Below are 25,440 nucleotides of genomic sequence, written 5' to 3'. Positions count from 1 at the left end.
ATGTCGAAGCCCCAGTGGCCTAATGGATAAGGCACTGGCCTCCTAAGCCAGGGATTGTGGGTTCGAGTCCCATCTGGGGTGGTTGTACATTTTTCTTTTTTCTTCGCTGTTAATCTAATAGTAGTACACTTTATCAATTTAAATACAAATACTAGAAACAATATCTTAGCTATCATGGAGAAACGGATCAAAAGTGCATGCCTAATATTATGCTTACTGGCTACATCGGTGCAGCCCTTGGATGTGCTGACGAGACCCAGCGATAAGGTGCAAACTTCCCGTGAGTAAAGTGCCTGTACAGAACCTGAACTCACTCTGGGTCCCGCGGATCAATCATGTTTTTTAATATTAAAACATTTAATGTGGGCAGATACAAATATATTCTGTATTGATAATCACTGCGTTTTGAACAAAGCTTGTGTTTGTCATAAACTGTCCTTATTATATGTAAACTTAACTTTTCAGTTTTAACAGTTAAAATATCATATTAGTGTTTACTTTTATTCGGTTTTAATTTTATGTAATTGATTTTATGTTCTTTCATATCAACTAATGATTAATGACAGCAGTGTATTCTCATGTAGTTTTTACCACAGAATAGATCAGATTTGTTTATATTCGTAAAACATGTGTTATATATTGTTGGAACCATTTGTGTAAAACAAAGCCTACAAGAATAAACATAAATTTCACAGATGTCAGCCCAGTAGCCCATAGGTACAAAATCTATATTATTTTTCATAGAATATTCTATTGATGTCATGACATTATCTTACATAAAGTGGTTATCTAACCTCATCCCTGTAATCTCGTCTATCCTCCCACAATTGTAGATCTCCAAGAGGCCACTGTGTACTGGGATACTGCCCAGAAAAGTGCAATCCTGAAGGATGGGGTGATTGAGACAGAGGGGGCAGCGTATGGTTACTTCAATGACACTCTGCTCCTCTCCGGATGGGGCATCTTGGAGATCAGTGCAGGTTATGGAAGAATTGCACTGGAAGATGAGACCATGTTCTTCCTGGCTGGCTATCTGGAGGGTTACCTTACTGCTGGGTAAGTAGCACAGATCTTAAAGTCAAGCAAATAATGCAAGTATTAGGTATAACATTTTGTGTCGTTACTCCTCAATAAATGTTGTCCTCCATCCAAAACTAATTTAAGCCACACAGTTAGCCTCTGGTTCAGTTTAATTCTTTGTTAATGTTCAGGAAAAAAAGGTCAAATACACTCAGCAAAGTGAATGTCAGTCGTGCTTTGATTGTTGGTAGGGCTGGGCGATATATCGAGATTTTAATATATATCGATATATTTTCAAACGCGATATGGTACGAGACAATATCGTTTATATCGATTTTACATTTTTTTTTTTTTTTTTTTTATGATTTTGATATAGCTTATTTTGTGACAAATTGACTTGAATGTTTTATTTGAGATTTGCACAAATGTTTTGTTATTTGCACAACTGTCAACCTCAGTGGAAAAGTCTGCCTGTTACTGTCTACATTGTATTAATTGCACAGTGTATTTTAATTTAATTGTTATGCAGGAAAGGGATATTTGTTTTATTTTATTCAAGAAGCATTTTTATTCTATATATGCAGGCAGTTTATTTTTATTTCATTTGTTTTATACATTTTGATATTGTGCAGACCTCTGTTAATAAAGGAACCTGTGTGACATTTGGCACAAGGCTTTGTATTAAAACTGATTGTTTTTTTAAGGGTTTGCCTCAGAAAAAAATGAAGCTAACAGAGATGCTATGCTATAATGCTTTGGGGGAAACCCCAATTATGTCACAGAAAAAATATCGAGATATATATCGAGTATCGCCATTCAGCTAGAAAATATCAAGATATGACTTTTTGTCCATATCGCCCAGCCCTAATTGTTGGTGTGTATTTCTGTATTTCTGAGTATCCACTTCTCTTTTGTCCATCCTCTAATGGCTTCTTTCTAGTCACAAAGTATAAATCCAACAGAGCACTTTTGGGAGCTGGACAACTGACAAATGAGCATCAATGATGCCAATTAATGATTGTCACATTATTAAGCCAACTTTCAATAATGTGCTTTTCCTACTAATGTCTGGTAAAAAAAAGATTTGAAGTAATGTTTAATTTTGAGAACTTTCCAATTTTACTGAATCGTAACAAAAACTCTCGAAGGAGGGTTTAGCTGCTTAGTAGAAATACCATACTATTTTCACAGTGTATTTAACTCCACTTGCTCCACAAGCTGGTATATAGGACGACAAAAAAAGCACTTTATTCCCCATAATTACTATTCTTTCTCTATTTCAGACAGATGTCAAGTCATTATTCCAACATGTACCCACAGCTGATAAAGGATGAGAAGGTTTTAATTCCCTTGAAAACCTTTTTGAGGTACAGTCCATCCTAAAGTTTGACTTTCTTTTGATAACTTTCTTTATGAATTGAGTTGTATTGATCTCTGTCAACATGGAGCGTGTCTAAAAAGCTGCTCAGGGGACATGCTGAAGAAGATCATTTGTTTCTTTTTTATTTTTTTTCTGAATAATTTACAGGAAACAGGATCAGTGGGCCAGAGAGCAAGTGAAACTGAGGAGAAACAGCGACCCCTTGTGGAGACACCTGGGGCTGATCTTGGCCCAGCTAGATGGTCTCCATGCTGGAGCTGCGCAGTGGGCCAAGAGCAGACATAGGGAGGTGTGTGTATGTGTGTGTATGGGAAAGAGAGTGTTGGAGACAGGGTTAGAGAGCTGTCAAGGTATAACTTCATTGATATGTGCCAACTAAACGCTCATTCTTTTCAAGCCTCTATCAGCATTTGCAGTCCAGTTCTTGAATGGTGTTGGTGACCTCCTGGACCTTGTCCCAGTCCTGACCCCTCGCTCCAACTCCTCCAGAGGGGCCGGTTCTTTCAGGATGCCGGGAATGGGCCACTGCACTGCTCTCATAAAGGTTAGGCCAAGCTTATTTGGCTCAAGTTGTGTAGGGAAAGCGTAACATAAGCCTAATTGCTTTTATTTGGGGGGAATCGCCGCTCTGAGGGGACATTTCCTCTTCCACCTACACTCATTCACGGAGAAAAGACTTTAAAGGAAGTGAGGACACTGGGTGATGCAATATAATTGGAAAAAGCGCATTTACTTTAGCCTCAAAGAGTTTTTTTCCCAATTGTTACTAAATTGGTATAACCATAACGTCTATCTGTGTCTAAGGTGCTGCCAGGCTTTGAGAACCTGCTGTTTGGCCACTCTAGCTGGTACACTTATGCAGCCACTATGCGAATCTACAAACACTGGGACTTCAGGATGACTGACGCCACTGGAAAGATGTCATTCAGCAGCTACCCTGGTACAGCGGTTTTCTCATCTCAAATATGAGCTGCACAGATGTCATAGATGTTTTGACAATGTAGAGTAGATGGGATAAGGAAAGCTGGGAAAACATAATAATATAAGCTCATAGACAGAGTGTTGAAAGCTTGTTTAACCTGTTGACCAGTAAATTACACCTTGAGTTGAGGTGAACTCCTCAGCTCAGTTCTCCTAATCACAGTCCGTAAGCCAGCGCGCTTTTTGGTCAGTCATAAGGTAACAGTTAGCTCACACAAAAGTACACAAAAGACCCAAACTGTGATGAAATGCATTCCCTCAGTGTTGAGTCAGAGGAAACTGAGCAAATTTGTGGCCAAAGATTTGTCAAGTGGTCCAGGCTCTGAAAAATCCTCTTATGAACACAAGTGGTTTTAAGGTGCTATTTTTAGAGACTGGCAGGTCAAGGATATTACTTTACTATATTAAACTGAGGCTGTGAAAATACACCCGTGCCGACATGGGATCCTGCAGTTTTCTTGTGCTGCTTTCTCTTCGCCTGCAAAGAGCATTTATACACGACTCTCATTTTTCTACAATTTGCAAAGAGCATTTACATGGCATGTCAGTGGCAAGTGAACAAAAACCTTTGTGTAAAGGTAGACGTCATGCAGGCGGAGATACTGCTTTCATCCATCCATCCACTCATTTTCCTCTTCCTGTCCAGGGTTACAAGAGAATTTCACAATTTTATATGTGTTTAGTATTTTGGCAGGACCAACGTTTTTACCATCAATAGAAGCAGCTGCTGTTTTGATGGTTGAAGTAAGGACAGTGGTGCTAAAAAGGTAAAATATTTTAAAACAATTTTATTATTGTTTTGCCTCATAAATTAGAATTAAAATTGATTTGTTTTTCTGAGGGTTTAAAAGAAGATTTAGAACATTTTCTTTCTTTTTATATTTTTTTCAGTCAGAAGTATTAGCAACAACAGGTGAGAAGCCCATAGAGCCCGTTTTCTCAAGGCCTTTTGAAAAAAAAAAATTCTTTTTTTGGTGAATACATTTTGTAATTTAGACTATTTATTCAATCTTTTACCTGCATCTAATTTCCGACTCCGTGCCAATGACAAGACGTACCCCCCAGATTGACGTGCCATCATGGGGCCTCACAGCTGGTATTGGTGATGAGAGCTGTTGCCTTTGACAACAAGCTATGGTCTCAGACCTTATTTAGTTTGTTGAAGACAGAATTTCATAGCTTTATAAAAAGCATCGCTCCTCCAACATCGTCTTAGGGATCACCCGCCATGCTCTCTAATTCAATTCAATTTTATTTATATAGTGTCTATTACAAGAGAAGTTGTTTCTAGGTGCTTTCCAGAGACCCAGAACATGACCCCCGAGCAATTATTACACAAACACAAACAAAAACAATCACAGGTAAAAACTCAGCTAGTGGGAGGAAAACCTTAAGCCAAACAGTGGCAAGGAAAACCCTTGTGCAGGACCAGGCTCTAACTACCAGCCACTGGTAAATTTAAGAAAAGATATCAATCATTAGGTTATGAGAAGCTTGCAAAGTGTTATCAGATACCTCTTCCTCTTTTTGTAGGCAAATACATAGGAACAGTGAAGGTTTAGTTAAAGACCAGGAAATGTTTACCAAAAATGAATCCTGCTTACAGCATTTTCTAGAAAAGTAAAGTTAAAGTGTTGATGCATTGCTCTTATGTGCAGTATCGTACCCACTAATTATTGCCTTCTTGTAAGAATAATCAGGGGATCAAAAGTCTTGGTCAGGTCAGAAGTTTCCAAATGAGTATCTGAACCGCCTTTTTTCCTTCAGTAGTTTGGACTATTGAAGTTGAAATATAACCTTTTGCTTCCCTGTCCTCTCACACTCGTCTTCCTCCTCCTTGTCCAGGCTTTCTCATGTCTCTGGATGACTTCTACCTGCTTGGGAGCGGGCTGCTGATGACTCAGACCTCCATTAGTGTCTTCAATGCCTCCCTGTTTTCCCCGCTCAGCCCTCACCGCTTGCTGGCCTGGCAACGGGTTCGCCTTGCCAATGGTTTGGCTCTCACTGGGAAGGAGTGGGCACAAATTTTCTCCAAATACAACTCAGGTGAGATTCTGATAGTTTGAGCTTAGTCGGGTGAATGTTGATGTGGATCTTATTCAAGGACGAAAACAAATAAGCAGCTACTAATTACCAAAGACAAAGGTGGCTGTTTAAAAGTTCACAGGACTTAGTTCTGGAGGGGGTGGGGGTCATTGTCAGTATGATACCCTGACCTCCCCCTCCCTGTTTTTATTGCATTAATTACATACGCTCAACACGGCTCACCGCGCAGCCTGGGGTGCCTTCTGGCGGTGCTGGACCCCCCCGGGGAGGGGGAAACGGTGCGTGAGTGTGCGTCTTTGTCGGTGAGAATGCGGTATGGAAGGGTCCTGCGATGGAGGATTTGGGCCTCCATTGGCAGGACAAGAAAATGTATTGATATTATTACTATACAAAGATGGTTATTATTATTATTATTATTATTATTATTATTATTATTATTATTATTATTATTATTATTATTATTATTATTATTATTATTATTATTATTATTATTATTATTATTATTATTATTATCATTATTATTATTATTATTATTATCATCATTATTGTTGTTAGTATATTATATTATTATTATTATTATTATTATTATTATTATTATTATTATTATTATTATTATTATTATAGATACCGGATAGATGAATGGATGGATGAATGGAATGCACGGGTGTCACCCTGTTGGGGGGTTCCCTCTCTCCGGGCCCGTCTCCAGTCCCCGCCCGCTGCCTCCGCGGCGGGGCGCCCCTCTGGTCTTGGAGGGCCACTTTCGTGGGGGCGGGTGCACCTGCCCGCGTCGGCGGCCGGGGCGGCTCTGTCTCTCCGGGCAGGCTGGCCCCCTGCCGGGTGGGGGTCGTTGGCCTGGAGGGTGAGGGCCTCCTGGCCACGTGTCCAGCCCGGACCGGGTGGCCGGGGATTGCCTGGGTCCCGGTCCGCCGCCGCGGGATCCCTGGCTGCTTCTTCCCGTGTCGTGGGGGTTCCGGGTTCTTCCTTGTCGGCCTCTGGTCTCGCGGGTGAAAAAACACACTGGGTTTGTATGTGTATATATATGTATGTGTATGCGTATGTATGCGTATATATATGTATATACAGTATATTAAATATAGTAATAATGCACATATGCCTTAGGTTTTTACCGGCATGGTATATCAACCATTAATACAGTATGTGTGCGGACAAGGTAAAAAAAAAAAAAAAAAAAAAAAAAAAGTTCACAGGACACATTTCCATAGAGACTTAGCCGACTCTCAAACAGAGCACCTTTCTCAATGCACAACACATGTTAATTAGAAGCCTTCTTTGATATTTCACGTCACGTTGCTATGGGAGACCAGGACAAGGTGTTTTTGAGACTGATCGTCCTCTTTTTCCCAGCAGTCAGACTGCACTCTAATATTCACCGTACCCTGTTATGGTCATCTTCAGGCAGTTAACGTATATCGTCTTAGTTTTGCCTTACTCTTCACTTCAAGTGGCTGTCTAAATGTGTGAGTGAGCAGCTCTTGAGACAGACGTTTGCAGATTTTACTTCCACTGGATCCAAATCCCTCAGGTACATACAAGACTGTGCATGTTGTCTTTCCTGTGCCAGTCATGAGCTTGAAGCAACAAGAGATTGATTGAGTAACTGCTGGTGCTAGCCTTACAATTGATGTTGCGAGCTTTTGGCTTTCGGTTCTGAAATATATGTTGCTTTTATCTGATTATAATGCTAAATAATGAGTTAAGGCATGACCAAAATTACTGTTGGACGATTAGTGAGCCCTAAAGCAAATATCATTGCAATCGGTTTCCTGTTCTGTTGAGAAACTGTATTCAAGACCTCAAATGTTTGCATTTTAAAGATAAACTTGCATACGATTAAACAGACTGAAGAATGGTGAAATATATCAGGAGATGAGTGAAACTTCATGGCAGCAAGAGGAAAGTCATTTGACTTCAGCCCCTAAATTTAACATTGATACATCTAGTACACTGCAAAAACAGCTCCTCTCGAAATAAGCTTAATATTTTATAACTCTCGTCCAACTTGTCTTATTTTAAGTAAATATATCTTTGACAATGGGGTTAGAAAAATGTTCATGTCTGGAATTCTTAAAATTAGCAAAATAATCTCAAATAGTTTTCTTGAAACAATGCTTTTTTTACTTTTGTAGGCATTTTTGCAGTGCAGTAATTACAGATTTTAATTTTGTACCGATGAAATTACAAACATACCCTAAAATATATATTGGGATATACCACTCTGGTAAATTTCATAGAATTGTAGAAATCATGAATATTATTGTCATAAGAGGATTATTCATTAATGATGTGTCAATTTTTGTAATATTTCATCTAAAAAATTAGCCAGATTTGTTTTTGTTTTTGGTTGGGTAGTAGTTTTCAAAAGACACAATTAAAGAGTACAACCCCCTTCCTTCAGACCTGCCCAAACCCATGAACGTTTACTCCTGTTCAGTGGCGACCAGGCGCCAACCATAACTTCTGGATTGAGGCTCATGCAGAACCAAGTTCCTCTACTGAACACTACAGGCGGGATGCAAAAGCGAGTCAATCTCCATCGACTCCCATGTTAAAATGTCCAACTTTAGAGCAGAAATAAACATATTTACAGTCTGTTTAAAAAAAAACATCGCAATTTCGCACCCATAACTGATTTTTTTTGTACCAGGCCAGGAGAGTTTATATAAAGCAGTACATGTATTTCTAATATGATTGATTGACAGTCGGCTCAGCTAATACCTAGCCGCTATCACTTTCTTAGCCGTAATCATCGTTATAAAATGTCTTCACATTTTGTCAATTGGATCACTGCTTGTAAAAGTACCACACAGTGAGGTTGTCACGGTGAATAACACTGATTGTAGGGCTGGGCGATATATCGAGATTTTAATATATATCGATATATTTTCAAACACGATATGGTACGAGACAATATCGTTTATATCGATTTAAAAAAAAAAAAAAGATTTTTTTTTTTTTTTTTTTACATTTTTTTTTTTTTTTTTAATGATTTTGATATAGCTTATTTTGTGACAAATTGACTTGAATGTTTTGTTATTTGCACAACTGTCAACCTCAGTGGAAAAGTGCCTGTTACTGTCTACATTGTATTAATTGCACAGTGTATTTTAATTTAATTGTTATGCAGGAAAGGGATATTTGTTTTATTTTATTCAAGAAGCATTTTTATTCTATATATGCAGGCAGTTTATTTTTATTTAATTTGTTTTATACATTTTGATATTGTGCAGACTTCTGTTAATAAAGGAACCTGTGTGACATTTGGCACGAGGCTTTGTATTAAAACTGACTGTTTTTTTAAGGGTTTGCCTCAGAAAAAAATGAAGCTAACAGAGATGCTATGCTATAATGCTTTGGGGGAAACCCCAATTAAGGCACAGAAAAAATATCGAGATATATATCGAGTATCGCCATTTAGCTAGAAAATATCGAGATATGACTTTTGGTCCATATCGCCCAGCCCTAACTGATTGTCTGTGTTTCAGGTACATATAACAGCCAGTACATGGTGGTGGACCTCAACAAGGTTTCTCTGCGTCACAGCATCAGGAACGGAGCTCTGACGGTTGTGGAGCAGATCCCAGGGAGGGTGGTGCATTCAGATCAGACCCAAGCTTTACGTAGGGGTAATGTATCTGGTTCACTTCTTTTTTTCCTTCTCAAATGACTTGTCTGGACGCACCTCAACTTCAGCGCGTTACATTTTTACAGGTTATTGGCCATCCTACAATATTCCATTTCATGTTGAGATCTACAACCTCAGCGGGTACGGCGTGATGTGGAAGAGATATGGGGAAGACTTCTCCTACGATCTCTGTCCTCGAGCTAAAATCCTCCGCAGGGACCACGGCAAGGTGTCTGACCTCAGCTCTCTCAAACACATGATGAGATATAACAGTAGGTGCAACAATAGCCTTCTTTGAACCCAAATGACTTCATAAGATGTGACAAAAAAATATAGCTTTTTTAATATTTAACCAACGTGACTGAAAGTCAGGCTGGTCTCTGTTTCAGATTACAAAAGAGATCCCTATTCTAAGGGCCATCCATGTAAAACCATCTGTTGCCGTAACGACCTGAGACAAAGGGGGCCACGGCCAGGGGGTTGCTATGACACAAAGGTCAGAATATATCACTGCATTATATGATCAGAATTAGATGAGAAATATTTTGTTGGGTTTTATTTTGTTGTCTTTGTTTTTTTGTTGTTCTCTTTTGTCCTGTGCCCAGTTATCTTTTCCACATATATTAAAGTTTTGTTGTTTAACAGAAACCAAATCTATTTCTCTCCCTCCCTCCTCATTTCTGCCATGTGGTAAAGGTGACGGAGTACCAGATGGCTCTCCAACTGGTTTCTGAGGCAATTAATGGGCCAACGACTCAGGGGGGTCTGCGACCATTCTCGTGGCAGGCCTTCAACCTCACAGCTCATCAGGGACTCCCACAGACCTACAGATTTGACTTTGTCACCATGAAGCCCACGCTGTGTCGGCCCTGAGAGTCTAGAGACATGACATCCACCCAAGTGGCTCTTCCATGCGTTCCTGTTTGTCATGGATTATAATGCGCGTTTCAATTACCCCTTAATTTGCGCAAAACCAAATATAAAAAAGAAACCCTGTAATTCAAAGGTCACCAATTTAAAAAAACAAAGTCGCAAATATCGAATAAACCCTTTTTTGCTTCCAGGAGGTGGTTTTTGGGGTGATTTAATAATACACTTATTCGCAAAAATGTAATGGAAACCCTTTTTAAATTTCCACCTCTATGCCACCGCTGGATGTGATGTTGTCAGTCAGTTTTTCCAGCTGTTTTTGGCTCCATTACTACAGTGTATTTGTGCTATTGCACTACTTCATCATTATGCATTACTGCATTACATAAGGGCTTTTCCACTGAATAATCATTTGAATGATCATCCACTGCATTCATCATCTGGTGGCAATTGATTGGTCAAAGACTTTCCCGTCTTCTTCAGCATTGAGATTTTCATTTTTATTGTTTTGAGGAGAAGATACGGAGGGATACTACAGTTACGCTTATTCGAAAAACACTGTTCAACGGAAATACCGATCCCCTGAGGCATTACCTTTATCGCAAATTCACAGATTTGATTTTCTTTTGCGCACAAGTGTAAAGGAAACGCGACTTAGCAGCATTGTTTTCACAAATGGAGTCACACTTTCCTACAATTTCAAATGATGTCTTCATGCTGATGATTGTGTAACAATTACTTGTTTTGTTGTAAGGTATATGCACGTCTACTCAGGTTACTCACTAGGAAATACTGGATAGTTACAAAGCTGTCCAGATTACTTTGTGAAAAAAATGTACTTTAAACTGTAGTTTATTTTTTTCACAAAGACTGAGGTTCCTGGGGTCTGTTTAGCAGTGTGATTGTAATGAAAACCAGAAACTGACCTAATTTAGCTTGAAACAACAGGCTTAGACATTTTATTAAATGAAATTGAATATTTTCCATTTATATCTGATGATGTTAGTTGAACTTCACAGGTGTTGTTTTTCTGATCTGTATCTAACAGCTGGATGTACACATGGTCACAACAGAATGGAAAATGTATATGGGATAACTTTTCACTGCTTCACTGGCTGGACCATGCAAACATAAACACCTAAAGCAATGCACTGTACTTCCTGTTTACCTGGTTTACTTGAAGCCTTCGAACATGATGACGTGATTTGTAGGTTGGCACTCTATTTTACTGCACCAGTGTTCAGTTTTGCTTTTTACAGTTTAATTTAGCTTACTTGCAATGATTAAAATAACTGATATACAGCTGTTTACCTAAAATCTTTGCTTTTATTCTTTTTTTCTTTCCGGTGTGTCAAATGGTCCTCCCTTCCCTATGTTGTAAACATTAAATAATAATTTTAAATTGCAATCTATCTGTATGAATACATATATAGCATTACAGAATCTCTGATCTCAAAACACAAAACTCTGAGTCTATGTCATGATATTTGACGTTCTGTGCGTGACCACAGAAAACGTGTTCATAAGCATCCAGTGACATCCAGGCTCGTAATTTCTCTCTGGTGTACAGGTGTACTCTCTGTTTCTCAGTTAAATAGGTATATATATATATGGCCACTCATGTATACTATGTGGCCACTTGTTGACGTCTTCAACCCACTCATTACTAGAACACGGATCGAGAAGACGGAGACCATTTGTCAAAAGTCAACTTGTTAAGGTAACGTTTGCGATCTTTAGTTGATAATCCTCTTGCATATCTTGACATGCTGTCTATCTCCGCCATACTTCTGTTGCCAGAAGTACAGTGCATAAAGATTACATCATCATTTTTTGCAAACATAAAAAGGGTCAATACAGTCTATTATGGCACTTTTCCACTAGTACCTACTCAGCCTGGCTCGACTCACCTCCACTCGGTTTGGCGCTTTCCCACCAGGGGTCTAACGTGCCGAGTAGATACTTTTTCTGTAACTACTCTGCCAAGGTTCTAAGTGGCTGAGTCGAGCTGTATCTGACATCATCACACTACAGGCCACCGATTGGTCAGGGGGTTGGGAGTCAGACGTCTGAGTCAGGAGGCGGACATCCGCGAAAGAGCGACGGTGGCTTCTTGTTCATTTTACTTCATAGCTGCTCGTGGATACCAACGAGATAAACTAAAAAAAAATTAAAAAGCGTTGCCGCTTGAAGCTTCTCTCACTCTCATTTTTTAACTCGATATCGAACACAAGCCACAGACCCAGCAGCACATATATCATCTCCTCCATGTTCTACATCTTTAGTGTTGTTGTCTTTTTCGTTTAAATCACACAATGAAATACGTCACAGCAGCTTCGCTCCAACCCGCCTACTTCTGCTACAGCTGAATTGTTATGGAAAAGAAACCAGGCCGAGTTGAGTCGAGCCGAGCTGAGATAAATAGAGCCGAGTAGGTACTAGTGGAAAAGTGCCATTAGAACCTCGGCAGAATATGGCAATTTTCCACTAGTACCTACTCTACTCGCCATGCCCCCGTCTTGCGCTTCTCCACTACGGGCCGAGGCGGGTGGAGGCGTGCCGAGTAGATACTTTTTCTGTACCTATTCTGCCGAGTTTCTAAGGGGGCTGAGTCGGCCCTGTATCTGACGTCATCACAATACATGCCACCGATTGGTCGGGGGGCCGTCAGACCTTTGAATCAGGAAGCGGGAGTCAGCGAAAGAGCGACTCGTGGCGATTTTATCCAACAGGCAATGGCAGCGCAAACGTCTGTTTGGTGATCCAGCTCTGAGGTGCAGATGTTCATAAACCTGGGGGCTGAGGAGAGAATTAAAAAGGGATCTAGACGGGCGATAAGGAACGGCCAGATTTACCAGGAGCTCTGTCATTTCCCAGCCGCTCGCGGCTCTCAGCTGATTTCTCATCAGTGCCGACACAAACAAACAAAAAAAAAGCGTTGCCGCTTGAAGCTTCTCTGACTCTCATTTTTTAACTCGATATCGAACACAAGTCACAGACCCAGCAGCACATATATCATCTCCTCCATGCTCTACATCTTTAGTGTTGTTGTCTTCTCCGTTTAGATCACACAATAAAATACGTCATAGCAGCTTCGCTGCAATCCCGCCTACTTCTCATCTGGGTGTTTAAAAACAAATGAGGACGAGGCGAGTGGAGGTGGGACGAGGCGTGCCGAGTCGAGGCGCGCTGAGTAGGTACTAGTGCAAAAGTGCCATAAGTGGCTGAGTTCAGCTGTATCTGACATCATCACACTACAGGCCACAGATTGGTCGGGGGTTGAAGTCAGATGTCTGAGTCAGGAGGCGGACATCAGCGAAAGAGCATCGCCGCTTGAAGCTTCTCTCACTCTCATTTTTAACTTGATATCGAACACAATCCACAGTCCAAGCAGCACATATATCATCTCCTCCATGTGTATCTTTAGTGTTGTCGTCTTTTTCGTTTAGATCACACAATCAAATACGTCACAGCAGCTTCACTCCAACCTCCTACTTCTGTTCCAGGTGCTGAATTGTTATGGAAAAGAAACCAGGCCGAGTTGAGTCGAGCCGAGCTGAGATAAGTAGAGCCGAGTAGGTGCTAGTGGAAAAGTGCCATTAGAACCTCGGCAGAATAGATACAGAAAAAGTATCTACTCGGCACGGCTAGACAGACCCCTAGTGGAAAAGCACCAAACTGAGTTGGGCTGAGTAGGGGTGTTGTGCCAAAAAGTGATTGTCTGCCAGAATATGATTTCTTCTGATTTCTGGCCGCGGGAGCGCGCACAGCAGCCCGTTGAACGATAGCACTAAAACGTCAGATTTTCAGATTATAAAGCTCAAGAATGAGATCAAGTCATATTTAGGCAGAAACAACTTTTCATTAACTGTATTTGGCCTTCAATCAATTTTTGGCAGGTGAAAATGCCTATTTTGTGTTGTAATGGTCCTTTAAAAGAGTTAAAAGCAATCCGGTGAGCTGTAGTGTTTATATTATGAAGCTCAAGAATGAGATCAAGTCATATTTAGGTACAAACAACCTTTCATTAATTGTATTTGGCCTTCAATCAATTTTTTGGCAGGTAAAAAGCCAAAAAAAAAAAAAAAAAATTTTCAGGAGAGAAATCAGATTCTGGCAGGAAATCACTTTTTGGCACGACAGGGGCAGGGGCGAAAATTCCGTTTCATAGTTGGGGGGGGGCAATAAACAGTAAATTTTTTAGAGAATAAATCCAGGGGGGGACAAGGAATAAAAGTTTTAGCCTTCCTTTAATACAGCATTTTGACATTTTCATCTCTATCTCGCAAACAGGAAGAAGACCTTTCTTAGAGTAATACAAAACAATGGTATTAGGTGGAAGGTGGCAATAATACAGCACATCTGACATAATACACTGCAAAAACCCCAAATCTTAACAAGAATATTTGTTTTATTTCTAGTTAAAATGTCTCATTTTTAGTTAAAAAAAATCTCATTACACTTAAAACAAGACTCATCACTGGAAAAAACAACAATTTTCACCTGTTTCAAGTAGATTTTCACTTGAAATAAGTAGAAAAATCAGCCAATGGAACAAGATTTTTTTGCTTGTAATAAGAAGATAAATCTTGTTCTACTGGCAGATTTTTCTACTTATTTCAAGTGAAAATTTACTTGAAACAGGGGAAAATTGTTGTTTTTTTCCAGTCATGAGTCTTGTTTTAAGTGTAATGAGATTTTACTGTTTATTATTATTTTCGATTTCGGTTTCGGCCACACATTTTCATTTTGGTGCATCACTGCTAAATACTACTGCATTGTTCCAAAATTATTAATTCTGTCTCAAATTATTCTAGGGGGGGACAGCTTTACTAATGGGGGGGACTTGTCCCCCCTGTCCCCCCCGGGATTTTCGCCCCTGGACAGGGGAAAAGCACCATATGGGTTGGATACAGCTCTTATTTTGAAAACAACCCCACTTCCTGGATGTAATGTGTCACTTTCTGCCCTTGACGATGATCTTTCACATCAATGGTTTCTGCAGCTCGGAGGCGGAGCGAGCGCGGATCTGAGCGGGGAGAAGCCGAGCCAACAACAGTCTGGGACGGACGGAGTCACCCGCCTTCCCTCGTGCAGCAGCGGCTCCAGACAGATGGCAGCGACCGCAGACCCGCAGAGGGGACCGGGGGAGCTGGCTTCACACCACCACGGCAACAGCAACAACAACAACAGCAACAACAACAACAACAAGGACAGCGAGGCGGCAGACAGCGCCACGGAGCCCGGGGGAGCTCCGCCGCGGAGCCTCGGGGGCTCGGCGGGCATCCACCCCGGCGGGGCCGGGGACGGCAAGTGGGTCCGGCTGAACGTGGGGGGGACGGTGTTCCTCACCACCCGGCAGACGCTGCTCAAGGAGCAGACCTCCTTCCTGTACCGGCTCTGCCAGCAGCAGGACCTGCACTCCGACACGGTGAGTGCAGGAGGGGGGTTATGGAAACATAGGAAAGTTAGACATAATAGTACCGCGGTTGAATTGGTTTGATATTGGATATTCGACATTCAACACCCATAAAACTTGTGATACATACCACTGATTTTGGTCAAACCACTTGTGATGTGGTCATGGTCATCTTCTAGACTATATATCACAAGAGAGTAATTATTATAAAATCATATTATGGGCTGATTTAATGAGGTTTAATGAATTCAACACCCATAAAACAATCAGTGTTATGTATCACAAGTTTTATGGGTGTTGAATTCATTAAATCTCATTAAATCAGCCCATATATATGATTTTCTTATATGATTTTTTAATCATTATTGTTTTGTGATATATAGTCTAGATGACCATGAACACATCACAAGTGGTTTGACCAAAATCAGTGGTATGTATCACAAGTTTTATGGGTGTTGAATGTCGAATATCCAATATCCAATATCAAACCAATTCAACCGCGGTAATAATAGTTAAAGCTGCAAGCAGCGATGAACGGGCCCTCGCGCCTGCAATTTGCACCAATAAAGGTCAAGGACTCAAAAGTGAGTCCGATGACACCACCCATGACTCTCTATGTCAAACCATTCAAAAGTTATGCAGAAAATAGGAACTAACAAATATGGACCAATCAGAAGAAGGGGCGTGGCTAACTTGCACCAATTAAGGTGAAGGACTCAAAACCGAGTCCGATGACACCACCCACAAGTCTTTATGTCAAACCATTCAAAAGTTATGGCAGAAAGTAGGAACTATCAAATATGGACCAATCAGATGAAGGGGGGGCGCGCGCTTTTTGGCATCTATCATCGCCACGATAACACTTTTGACTGAGAAAAGTAATGTGCGTCGTCGCAGGATGGAGGCGCACATTTTGATGTATAACACACCCGGGTGCACGTTACGGTTCGGGCTGCATTAACGGCCGAAGAAATGGCATAAATTGCGCCAAAAGTACACGATTAATTCAAAATGGTCGACTTCCTGTTTGGTTTCGGCCATGGCGCCAAGAGACCTTTCTTTAAGTTGTGACATGATACAGGTGTGTACCGATTTTCGTGCATGTACCTCAAACCGTATTGTGGGGCTTGAGGCACAAAGTTTTCTAGGGGGTGCTGTTAAGTCATTAGGCCACGCCAATTAATGCAAACTATTAAATATCCCATTTTTCGCCAGGTCTGGCTTGCGTGCAAAATTTGGTGACTTTTGGGGCACGTTTAGGGGGGCAAAAAGGCCCTCATTTCGTCGGAAAAATAAAAACGAGAAAAATTCCTACAGATACAATAGGGCCTTCGCACTGTCAGTGCTCGGGCCCTGATAATATAATAATAAAGTTTGATATATTTCTAACTGAGGTGTGACACCTAACTTAACAAGCACCTTCACCTCCTGCTGCTGCATCGGGATGCTTTTATGCGCTGCAGGCATTTGCAGTTGTGTAATGTAATTTCTTTTTAAGTATGTCAGTGTGCAGACATCCCATAATATTGGTCTTTCTAAGTGATTTTAGTGACAGCTTTATGTTGCAGCAAATCTTCTGTACTATATGCAATTCACGTTTCATATAGTTCCCGTTTACATTATGGTTGTTGTTTTTTGCCGTTTTTTAAACAACCCACTGAAGTGTGTTTTTATATAACAGAAGGTTAAAATATTTAGGGTGTCTCTGATATGAATACATGATTTGATTTATTTGAACAAGCAGTGCTTTGGTTTGAAAGACTTATGTGTTTAGTTCAATTATATTAGGGATGCACATTATTATTATTACTTTAAGCCAAAACCAATAACTGATAATGAACTGGTCCTGCATGGCTAATACTGAATACCAATAGGTTCATGTTTTTACTTTTAATACAATCTTTATTTACTGTATACTTATGTTTGTGCACCCAGGAGTATAAAAAATCTCAGATTTAGTGATGGAAAAACTCTCGTGAATCTATAAGATATGAAACCATAGATACAGACTATAAGAGCAAAAAAATATTTTTAAAAGTTCAAGCTTTTAAAATGATCATTTATTCTTTTGTATCTGAGAAGGGCATCACAATACATAAAACACAACCCTTGGATACACTTGAGATGTCTAATATCAAACAAAATCAAGCGGATTAAACAAAAATCTACTGTGATTTTGCATCCACCTACTATATTACTTTACAAACCTTAACTTAAGGCCTTTGGCCAGTTGATGTATTTTATTTTTTAAGCACCCACAAAAGCAAATACACTTATTATCAACATATTTTACATATGAGTTTATTATATGAAATGCACTGATATGATAAATCACGCAAAAGCGCATCCATCAAGAAAAGAGTTCAACAGAAATATGACTTTGTGTGCAAATAACAGAATTCCCACTCAAGTATGAATAACAAGTATTTATATGGAGCTAGAACAGTCTCATAATTCGCAAATGCACACACCGTTTCACAAATGCACAGGACAAAATTCACAAATGCACAGACCGATCGCAAATGCACACACCGTTTCACAAATGCACAGGACAAAATTCACAAATGCACACACCGATTCGCAAATGCACACACCGATTCGCAAATGCACACACCATTTTGCAAAAGCACAGGACAAAATGCACACACCGATCCGCAAATGCACACACCGTTTCACAAATGCACAGGACAAGTTTCACAAATGCACAGAACAATTCACATGTGCGTAGGACAAGATATACAAATGTATTTTTGATGCACACACAAATATAACCTGATTTACAAAAGTTTTTTGTCTGTGAGCTGCGCTGGATTTGCATGTGACTTTTGAGACTCCCCTGACGTGACTCGATCCACAAAAACGTTTTTTTTTTTAACACGGAAGGAGCCAATCATAAGAGCGCAGAAATATCCCCGCTGTTTCTCATCATCAGTTGCTTCATCGGCAGGACTAAGACCTCTCCAGTCTCCCGACGGCTCCGGTTGAACGGCCTGACAAACCATCTCCGATCGCGCTGTTTTCTTTACCGAGATCACAAGAAAAGCAGAACAGTGATCTCCTCTCCATCCCGTGTTGCTGTCTTGTTTATTTATCTTTACTCCACCAACTCCAAATATTAATCACTTTTCTAAGCGAACGGCGCTAACGCAGTTCAAACAGCAGGTGTATCCGCCCCTTTAATCTGATTGGTTTACGAGTAAGTCGTGTTTTATCCACTGCTCTGATCCACTGCTCTGATCCACTGCTCTGCGTCCCCCACGTGGGGTGCGCTCTTATGATTGACTGAAACAAAGGAAGACATCTGATTGGTTGCAGATCCTTCCGTGTTAAAAAAAAAAGTATTTGTGGATCGAGTCACGTCAGGGGAGTCTCAAAAGTCACACGCAAATCCAGCGCAGCTCACAGACAAAAAAACGTTTGTAAATCAGGTTATATTTGTGTGCGCATCCAAAATACATTTGTATATCTTGTCCTACGCACGTGTGAATTGTCCTGTGCATTTGTGAAACTTGTCTTGTGCATGTGTGAAACGGTGTGTGCATTTGCGGATCGGTCTGTGCATTTGTGAATTTTGTCCTGTGCAATTGTGAAACGGTGTGTGCATTTGCGAATTATGAGACTGTTCTAGCTCCATATATTTAAGCTACAGTGTGTGAAGATGAGATAGAATAGAAGATTATTAATAATAATAATTTTCCTCTCGTTACGACCAGTAATGTATCTGATAGATATTGTGAATCCCTAATTGATATGTTTGGTTGAGCTTGACATAAAAATCGATGTCAATTTCTTTGCTTTGGTGGAAGTGACACTGATGGAACCAAAAGAGAAGACTGACCATTGCGCATTATGATTTCTGACATTTAAACAGTGTTTTAATGTTTTTAGCCATCATTGTAGCCCAAAAAGGGTGCCAGATCTAGGTAAAAACCATCCCTACAGTGCCTTTCTAACCTGGTAATTCATGCCTGGGGCTTCAGAATAGGCATGTAGTTACCCAACAACCAGCTGATATACTGCATGTGCAGTATGAAGCTCTTTCTCTCTCCCCTCGTCTACTGTGTGTGCGTCTCTGCATCAGTTTGTAGTGTGAAAGCAGCTTTGCTCAGATGGATGAACACGTGCCGCCTCTTCTGCAGGGAGATGCACAGTAGGTAGCCGTGCAGCTGGCATCTCAGGGTGACAGAGAGAGGGAGAGATGTATTGAGTATCTGCCAGGAACATGTAGAGTGGACATATTGGAGAGACTCATAAAAGATGCAAATTTCTATCATGCTGCAGTCTTTGATATGAGTGAGGGTCGTGGAGGAGGCAAGGGGGAAGCTCGTCATGTACAGCCTGCAGCCAAATGTGAGCTGCAAGCTTTCTGCAGTCAGGTGAAAACCCAGTATCACCATGATGTCAAATCTTCAAGCAAGTTGGATAGTATGTATGACATATCAGGCCGTGTTTTGTCTAATTTATGTCCTCCATCATACAGTGAGACTGTTCAGTAGCTCGACAAAGAGCGGCTAGAAAATAGTCAGTGACTTTTCATTCAGACCCCTGACTAAACAGATCCCAGCGAGCATCTTAAACCCACACAGCAGCAGGACAGTCGTGAGGTGCTGTTATTTATTTTCATTTAGAACTGCATCTATATGTTTGTTCAGTTATTAATTTGAAAAATAGGCCTGCGTCGCAGTTATTGCATTATTGCCCCTAATCACAGTGATTTGAGCCATGGTCCTTTTCTTGGGTCGTTAATTTGATATGCAAATATTCCTTTCACCGGCATTGCTGGATTATCTTTCATCACTTTTTTTCATGCCGCTTTCTCGGGTGTGTTTCCATGTTTTTCTCCAGTGTTTTTTTTTCCTTTCTTCATTTTTCTTGAGGCACTTGACTTAATCTTGTCAAGTGTTACACAGAGTGCATTTAGCAAACCATCTACTTTATTAACATAATGGATTTTATTGCCAGAGGGGTATTCCAGGAAGCAGGTTTAGTGAAAATCCTGAGTTTGTTAAGCCTGAGATGAGGGAAATCCGGAGTTTTCAGTTCCAGAAAGCGAGTTAACTCAAACTCTGAGTCAGTTACTACGGCAACTGAGCCTGTGAACCTAACCTGCTCGCTAGCAGGTTTACTTCAATAAAGCCTGAGTTTCTCTCTGTCTCCTCCCTCAGTGGCGTCAATTCAGCCAATGGGGCAAGCGGCAGTTAGAGAGCAGAAAAAGCATATCTAACAAACGCAACGTATTTTATTCACTATGTCAGTGCAACAATATCACAGGGACATCCGAGTTTAACTTCAAACAGTTAAAGTCCAAATGCAAAAAGGAGAGGGAGGGAGCAGGAGACAGAAAGAGAGAGAGAGAGTAAAAAAAAAGTCAAATATTTAAACTTAAACAGAGTTATAAAAGGGTAAGGTGATTTAATATCTTACCTTAAAATGAACTTGCATAATTAATCCATCAGTGGCTAACAGCCTCGTTAATATCTTCTGCTGCTGGGGCAACATTGGACCCATCACTTGCCTTCTTTCTTTTTTTTTTAGATTGCGTGGTTGTCTGCTTCCTTTTCATTTTTGTAAGTTAGTAACACTGCAGAGCGCGCTAAAAACAAGATTGATAGCGACCACTGTCGTCAGGGACGCTGGGACATCACATTTCAAGATATGAGGAGGGTACAAGTGTTGGGAAAGATAATACCTAGTGAAATCCATCATGTTGTTCTGATATGCATTTGTAGTTATTTTATGTATTACGTAATAGAATAAATCAATACAAATAGACACAGAGTAATTCCCTAAAAATGTATAAAAAAATAAAAAAAACCTTTACATTTTCCCCTGAAGCCAAGGTGTGCGGCTGCCCCTGATCTAAATGACAATAACATTTAATTCAATACCATTCCACCACTGTTTTCATCTGTAATATTATAAGACAGTGTGCTTAAATCCGGGGTCTCCAACTCTGGTCCTGGAGAGCACCTATCCAGCATGTTTTAGATCTTTCCCTGCTTCAGCACACCATGATACAAGGAGCTGTGTCAACAACAGAACTGTCCGAATGACGACCATTGATTAGAATCAGGTGTGTTCATGCAGGGAGACACCTAAAACATGCTGGATAGGTGCTCTCCAGGACCGGAGTTGGAGACCCCTGGCTTAAATGTTAAATGAATACTGCATTCAAACTTACACATTGACTGCAGCAACTTTCTCCCACGCCAATTCTCTCCTTTACTGCTGCAGCTGTTCTTTTTTTCCGAAATATGCTCTCATACTCGCCATACGCACGTATTAACACTTCTAACTCCAGTGGCGTGAAGTATGTGGATCTTCAGATGCAAACTAATGTTTCCTCAAAGGGATTTTGTAAATTGAAATGTTAAATAAAGTTAAAAAAAAAAAAAAAAAAAGTATGTGGATCTTTTGTTGTCGCCGGTTGCCATGGTGAATCCTTGTTTCAGGGCTCTACTGATGATGGCTTTTTAACTCGAGCTTAACAAACTCAGAGTTGATTGAACTAACTCATATCCGCTGTTCTGGAACCGAAAACTCCGAGTTTCCTTTCTCAGGATAAGTCAACTCGGAGTTGAGGTTTAAACTCGGACTTTGTTGAACCTGCTTCCTGGAATACCCCTCAGGTCAATAACGACTTGGACAATTTCAAAACAGGCCTGAAAACCTTCCTATTCAGGAAAGCTTTTAACTATCAAGGAGAGTAGAGAGGAGAGGACGCTGGCGTGTTTGATCGACGCTTCTCAGTCTCTGAGTTTTAAAATTTGATTGATACTGACCTTTTCCTGTACTTGTTTTAACTTTTTTTAATCTTGTAAGCACTCTGAGATTCCCCGAATGAAGAGGGTTTTATAAATCAAATTTATTATTATTATTATTATTATTATTATTATTATTATTATTATTATTATTGTTATTACAGCATCAACATGAGCAACATTTTTGTGGACTTTTCCAAAAGGTGGTGGCTATGAAATTATCTTAAACTATAAAACTGAGGACTGTCCACACCAAGAGCATTGTAAAAATTGCTCTTAATTAACAAATTCAGTTAGAATCCAGTTGGGTGATAGAGTTAACAGATAGTGGAAAAAATGATCACTGAAGTTACTTCTGAGCAATTTTATGAATGATTAAGAACATGATGGGCAAATAAAAACCAGTTGTCTTTAATGATTTGTAGGTTATGTATGGTTAAAATGTATCTACGAAACATTACAGCTCCCCCTCTCATACGGTAATTGATTGACACTTATTAGTTAAGTAGATTGACAGGCCCTTTGAGCGATGACTCAAAATACTGAAAGACAAATCGTCTGAAGCATCAAATAAAGTCAGAGAACACGTCAACTAGCTGCACATTATCCAATCAGTCTGAGCTCAATCAAACACTGTGTTGGATTGGACACATGGAAGAGTAACCACAAGTTTGGTCATTTGTTTTACACATAGACGGATTACCGCATGGGCAAAGTGGGCGTGTGCCCAGGGCCCTGGAGCCAATGGGGGCCCTCGGCTTTCAAACTTTTTTTTTTTTTTTTTTATGTGTAAATTGAAATAAATTTACAAGCTCATAGGGCCCCAATGATAGGGCCCCGTTTTGTGTGATACGTTCATATATAATCATAAATTGTAGGCTATAATTACGATAAAATGTGCATTGTGCGGTCAGTGTAGACTAATTCTTACTTTACAACTGTCCTGAACGCATCAGGGCCGTGAGCCGACGCTGATTCGATATAAAGCCTGGTTTATGGTTCCGCGTTAAATCGACGCAGAGCCTCCGGCGTAGGGTACGCGGCGACACGCACCGTACGTGCGCATCGCCGCGTATCCTACGCGGTAGGCGCCGCGTTGGTTTAACGCGGAACCATAAATCAGCCTTAACAGTTAGAGCCAATTTGACGACTCGGCAAATTTGCAGCCATGAAAGAGATGAGCGCTAAACTTTAAAAGAGGATTAAGCACGTACAAAGTTTTATGGAAGAGTCAACTACCATTGGTGAGTGTAACCTTCATAAATAATTTCTTTATCAGAATGTTGTGTAGACTTGACCAGCTGCCTATTTGAATGTTTGTGTTGTTGTCAACTAGACCGCCGAGTCTATTTTCTGTTATAGAGCTCAGAAATTATGTTATAGACCGCTGTGTCTATATCTATCTAAATAGATTGTGTAATGTTTTTTTTTTGTATTTAAACTGTATCAAAGATGGAACTGAGTTAGTCCGTGACTAACTGAGTTTTCAGCGCCGTGTGATTGGCAGCTGTCAGGCCGGTGTGTGTGTGTGTGTGTGTGTGTGTGTGTGTGTGTGTGTGTGTGTGTGTGTGTGTGTGTGTGTGTGTGTGTGTGTGTGTGTGTGTGTGTGTGTGTGTGTGTGTGTGTGTGTGTGTGTGTGTGTGTGTGTGTGTGTGTGTGTGTGTGTGTGTGTGTGTGTGTGCTTCTGAACAAGTTTGTGACTCTGCTTTCTGCAGCATAGGCCTATAGGCTTGCTTAGAACAATAAAAGTGAGAATAAATGTTGTTTGATGGGTAGGGTGAGGTGTTGTTGAAAGTTAAAATGACTATCATAAGGGCCCATGGAGAATGCTCCGCCCCCTCTGGACTGAGACCCACGCTCCACCACTCCGCCATCCACAATCACACGGTGTGATTGTAGATTCTCTGCGCCATTGTGAGACCAAACTGAGTGATTGGGGAGGGCATGCACCGTGCACGTAGGATATTATTGTAGGTAGGGGCCCATAGCGAGTTTGTGTCCAGGGCCCGTGGTCATGATAATCCGTCCTTGGTTTTACAAACACCTTCACTGGATAATATCTAGAAACTTTCAGAGCTGCAGTTCACGTGTGAAATGACCCACAGTGTCACGTCTTATCAGAAACATTTCAAATCCAGCACAACAGCAGACATTCCTATATCTGAAACCTAAACCAGAATCGACCAGCTAAATTGGAGTTGGAGGGTATTCTGCACACCAGTGGTGACTGTTTTCCTGCTGCACCAACAGGAAATTTGAAAAGAATAGTCTCCTGTGACCTTCAGCTGCAAGCTAAGAGGAGCTCCTTCGGTTGAAGTTGCACGCTAGTTCTCCCTCTGTCCAACACAAACCCCCGACTGCAGTCGTCTTTATTCATCCGTGTCTTTTTCTGTATCTTGTAGGCTTATCTTCCGCTCACTCTTGCTTTCAGCAGCTAATGATTTCTAAAAATATATTGCGAGATTGTCATTTTTGTAAAATAACCCCTTTTTATATTAGTACTTCTGAGCACACACTCAAATATCAAACTCAAACATGGACATTGTTGAATTATTTTTGGCTCCATTAAACTGCTGTCACCTTGAAAAGAACTAGAGCTGTAACTACAGACGGTTGTATTGCAGTCTGAGTCAGTGTTTAGTGTTTGTACAGTGAAACAAGGTGTACTATAGATAGACTTCCCAAAAAAACACACGCTTCAGGTTATTATGAGGGCTTTGGCAGTTGATTGTAGAGTATTTCTTCTGTTCATTGGTAGTGTTGTGTTATGTTGGTCTGTGTGTACCTAAAGCTCCTATTCGAATTATGCAAAAACATTCCTGTGTTTATGCCCAGGGATAAAAGAGTGAGACTCAGGCCCCTGGAAGATTAAGGGCTGAACTCTTGTACACCTAGAGGAAAATGTAGTCTGGCTAAAACACTAAAAAACTTAATACAATTATTAATGCCACAATGAATACTGACTCTTTGAATCAGATATACACACTGATTGTAAGTACATAAACACATAAAAGATTATCAGGTTGGACACACAGTTAGCCAGAGGAACGTCAGTCTCCTTCGGGAATTTGCATTTTTCTCTGAAAAACATTATAAACCAAGATGATTCTTAATCCATCTTCTTAGAATAAAGGTTTGCCAGCAGTGCTGATTATTTATCTTTGTCATGCTAGCACACTCGTGTTACCACATGAAAGTTAATATTAGCGACCAAGAAGTGCAAACTGCCGTTCCCAGTTCTAGTAAAAGGGGTCATATCATGTCAGCAATTTACTACAATTAGATGATTACTGCAACGGGTTTCTTTCAGCGATGG

The 25,440-nt window shown here is 40.5% G+C and overlaps 2 protein-coding genes and 1 non-coding gene across 5 annotated transcripts in view; all 3 read left to right on the top strand.

The window, feature by feature from the left end:
* The first annotated feature begins 3 nt into the window (after positions 1–3).
* On the top strand, positions 4–11,251 carry plbd1b (phospholipase B domain containing 1b). The gene is made up of 11 exons (XM_061708308.1): positions 4–280; positions 834–1,056; positions 2,304–2,387; positions 2,549–2,690; positions 2,799–2,945; positions 3,206–3,341; positions 5,228–5,428; positions 8,935–9,075; positions 9,161–9,346; positions 9,464–9,570; positions 9,771–11,251. Exons 1-11 carry the CDS (start codon positions 175–177, stop codon positions 9,945–9,947), a joined length of 1,650 nt encoding a protein of 549 aa, XP_061564292.1. The 5' UTR covers positions 4–174; the 3' UTR covers positions 9,948–11,251.
* Positions 9–81, top strand: trnar-ccu (transfer RNA arginine (anticodon CCU)). Its single transcript has one exon. It is a non-coding gene; the product is annotated as a tRNA-Arg (tRNA).
* Positions 11,252–14,941: 3,690 nt separating the features above from the next.
* The window catches only part of kctd17 (potassium channel tetramerization domain containing 17), a 34,409-nt gene continuing 23,910 nt past the window's right edge, over positions 14,942–25,440 (top strand). For all 3 annotated transcript variants that reach the window (XM_061707710.1, XM_061707709.1, XM_061707708.1), the window contains exon 1: positions 14,942–15,375. In XM_061707710.1, coding sequence (XP_061563694.1) covers positions 15,058–15,375 — 318 coding nt within the window. In that variant the 5' untranslated portion in view covers positions 14,942–15,057. The remainder of the gene's footprint in view (positions 15,376–25,440) is intronic.

The sequence above is a fragment of the Cololabis saira genome, chromosome 19 (assembly GCF_033807715.1).
Source record: "Cololabis saira isolate AMF1-May2022 chromosome 19, fColSai1.1, whole genome shotgun sequence".
In the NCBI taxonomy this organism is placed as follows: Eukaryota; Metazoa; Chordata; class Actinopteri; order Beloniformes; family Belonidae; genus Cololabis; species Cololabis saira.
Note: the sequence above shows the minus strand (reverse complement) of the source record. Positions and strands in the feature narration are given on the sequence as shown.

Bases quoted from the DNA above. Each gene is read 5' to 3' on its own strand.
- plbd1b (XM_061708308.1), top strand. From the start codon at position 175: ATGGAGAAACGGATCAAAAGTGCATGCCTAATATTATGCTTACTGGCT. The intron at 2,691-2,798 runs GTGTGTGTATGT...ATTCTTTTCAAG, and splicing joins CCAAGAGCAGACATAGGGAG to CCTCTATCAGCATTTGCAGT. The intron at 3,342-5,227 runs GTACAGCGGTTT...CTCCTTGTCCAG, and splicing joins GTCATTCAGCAGCTACCCTG to GCTTTCTCATGTCTCTGGAT.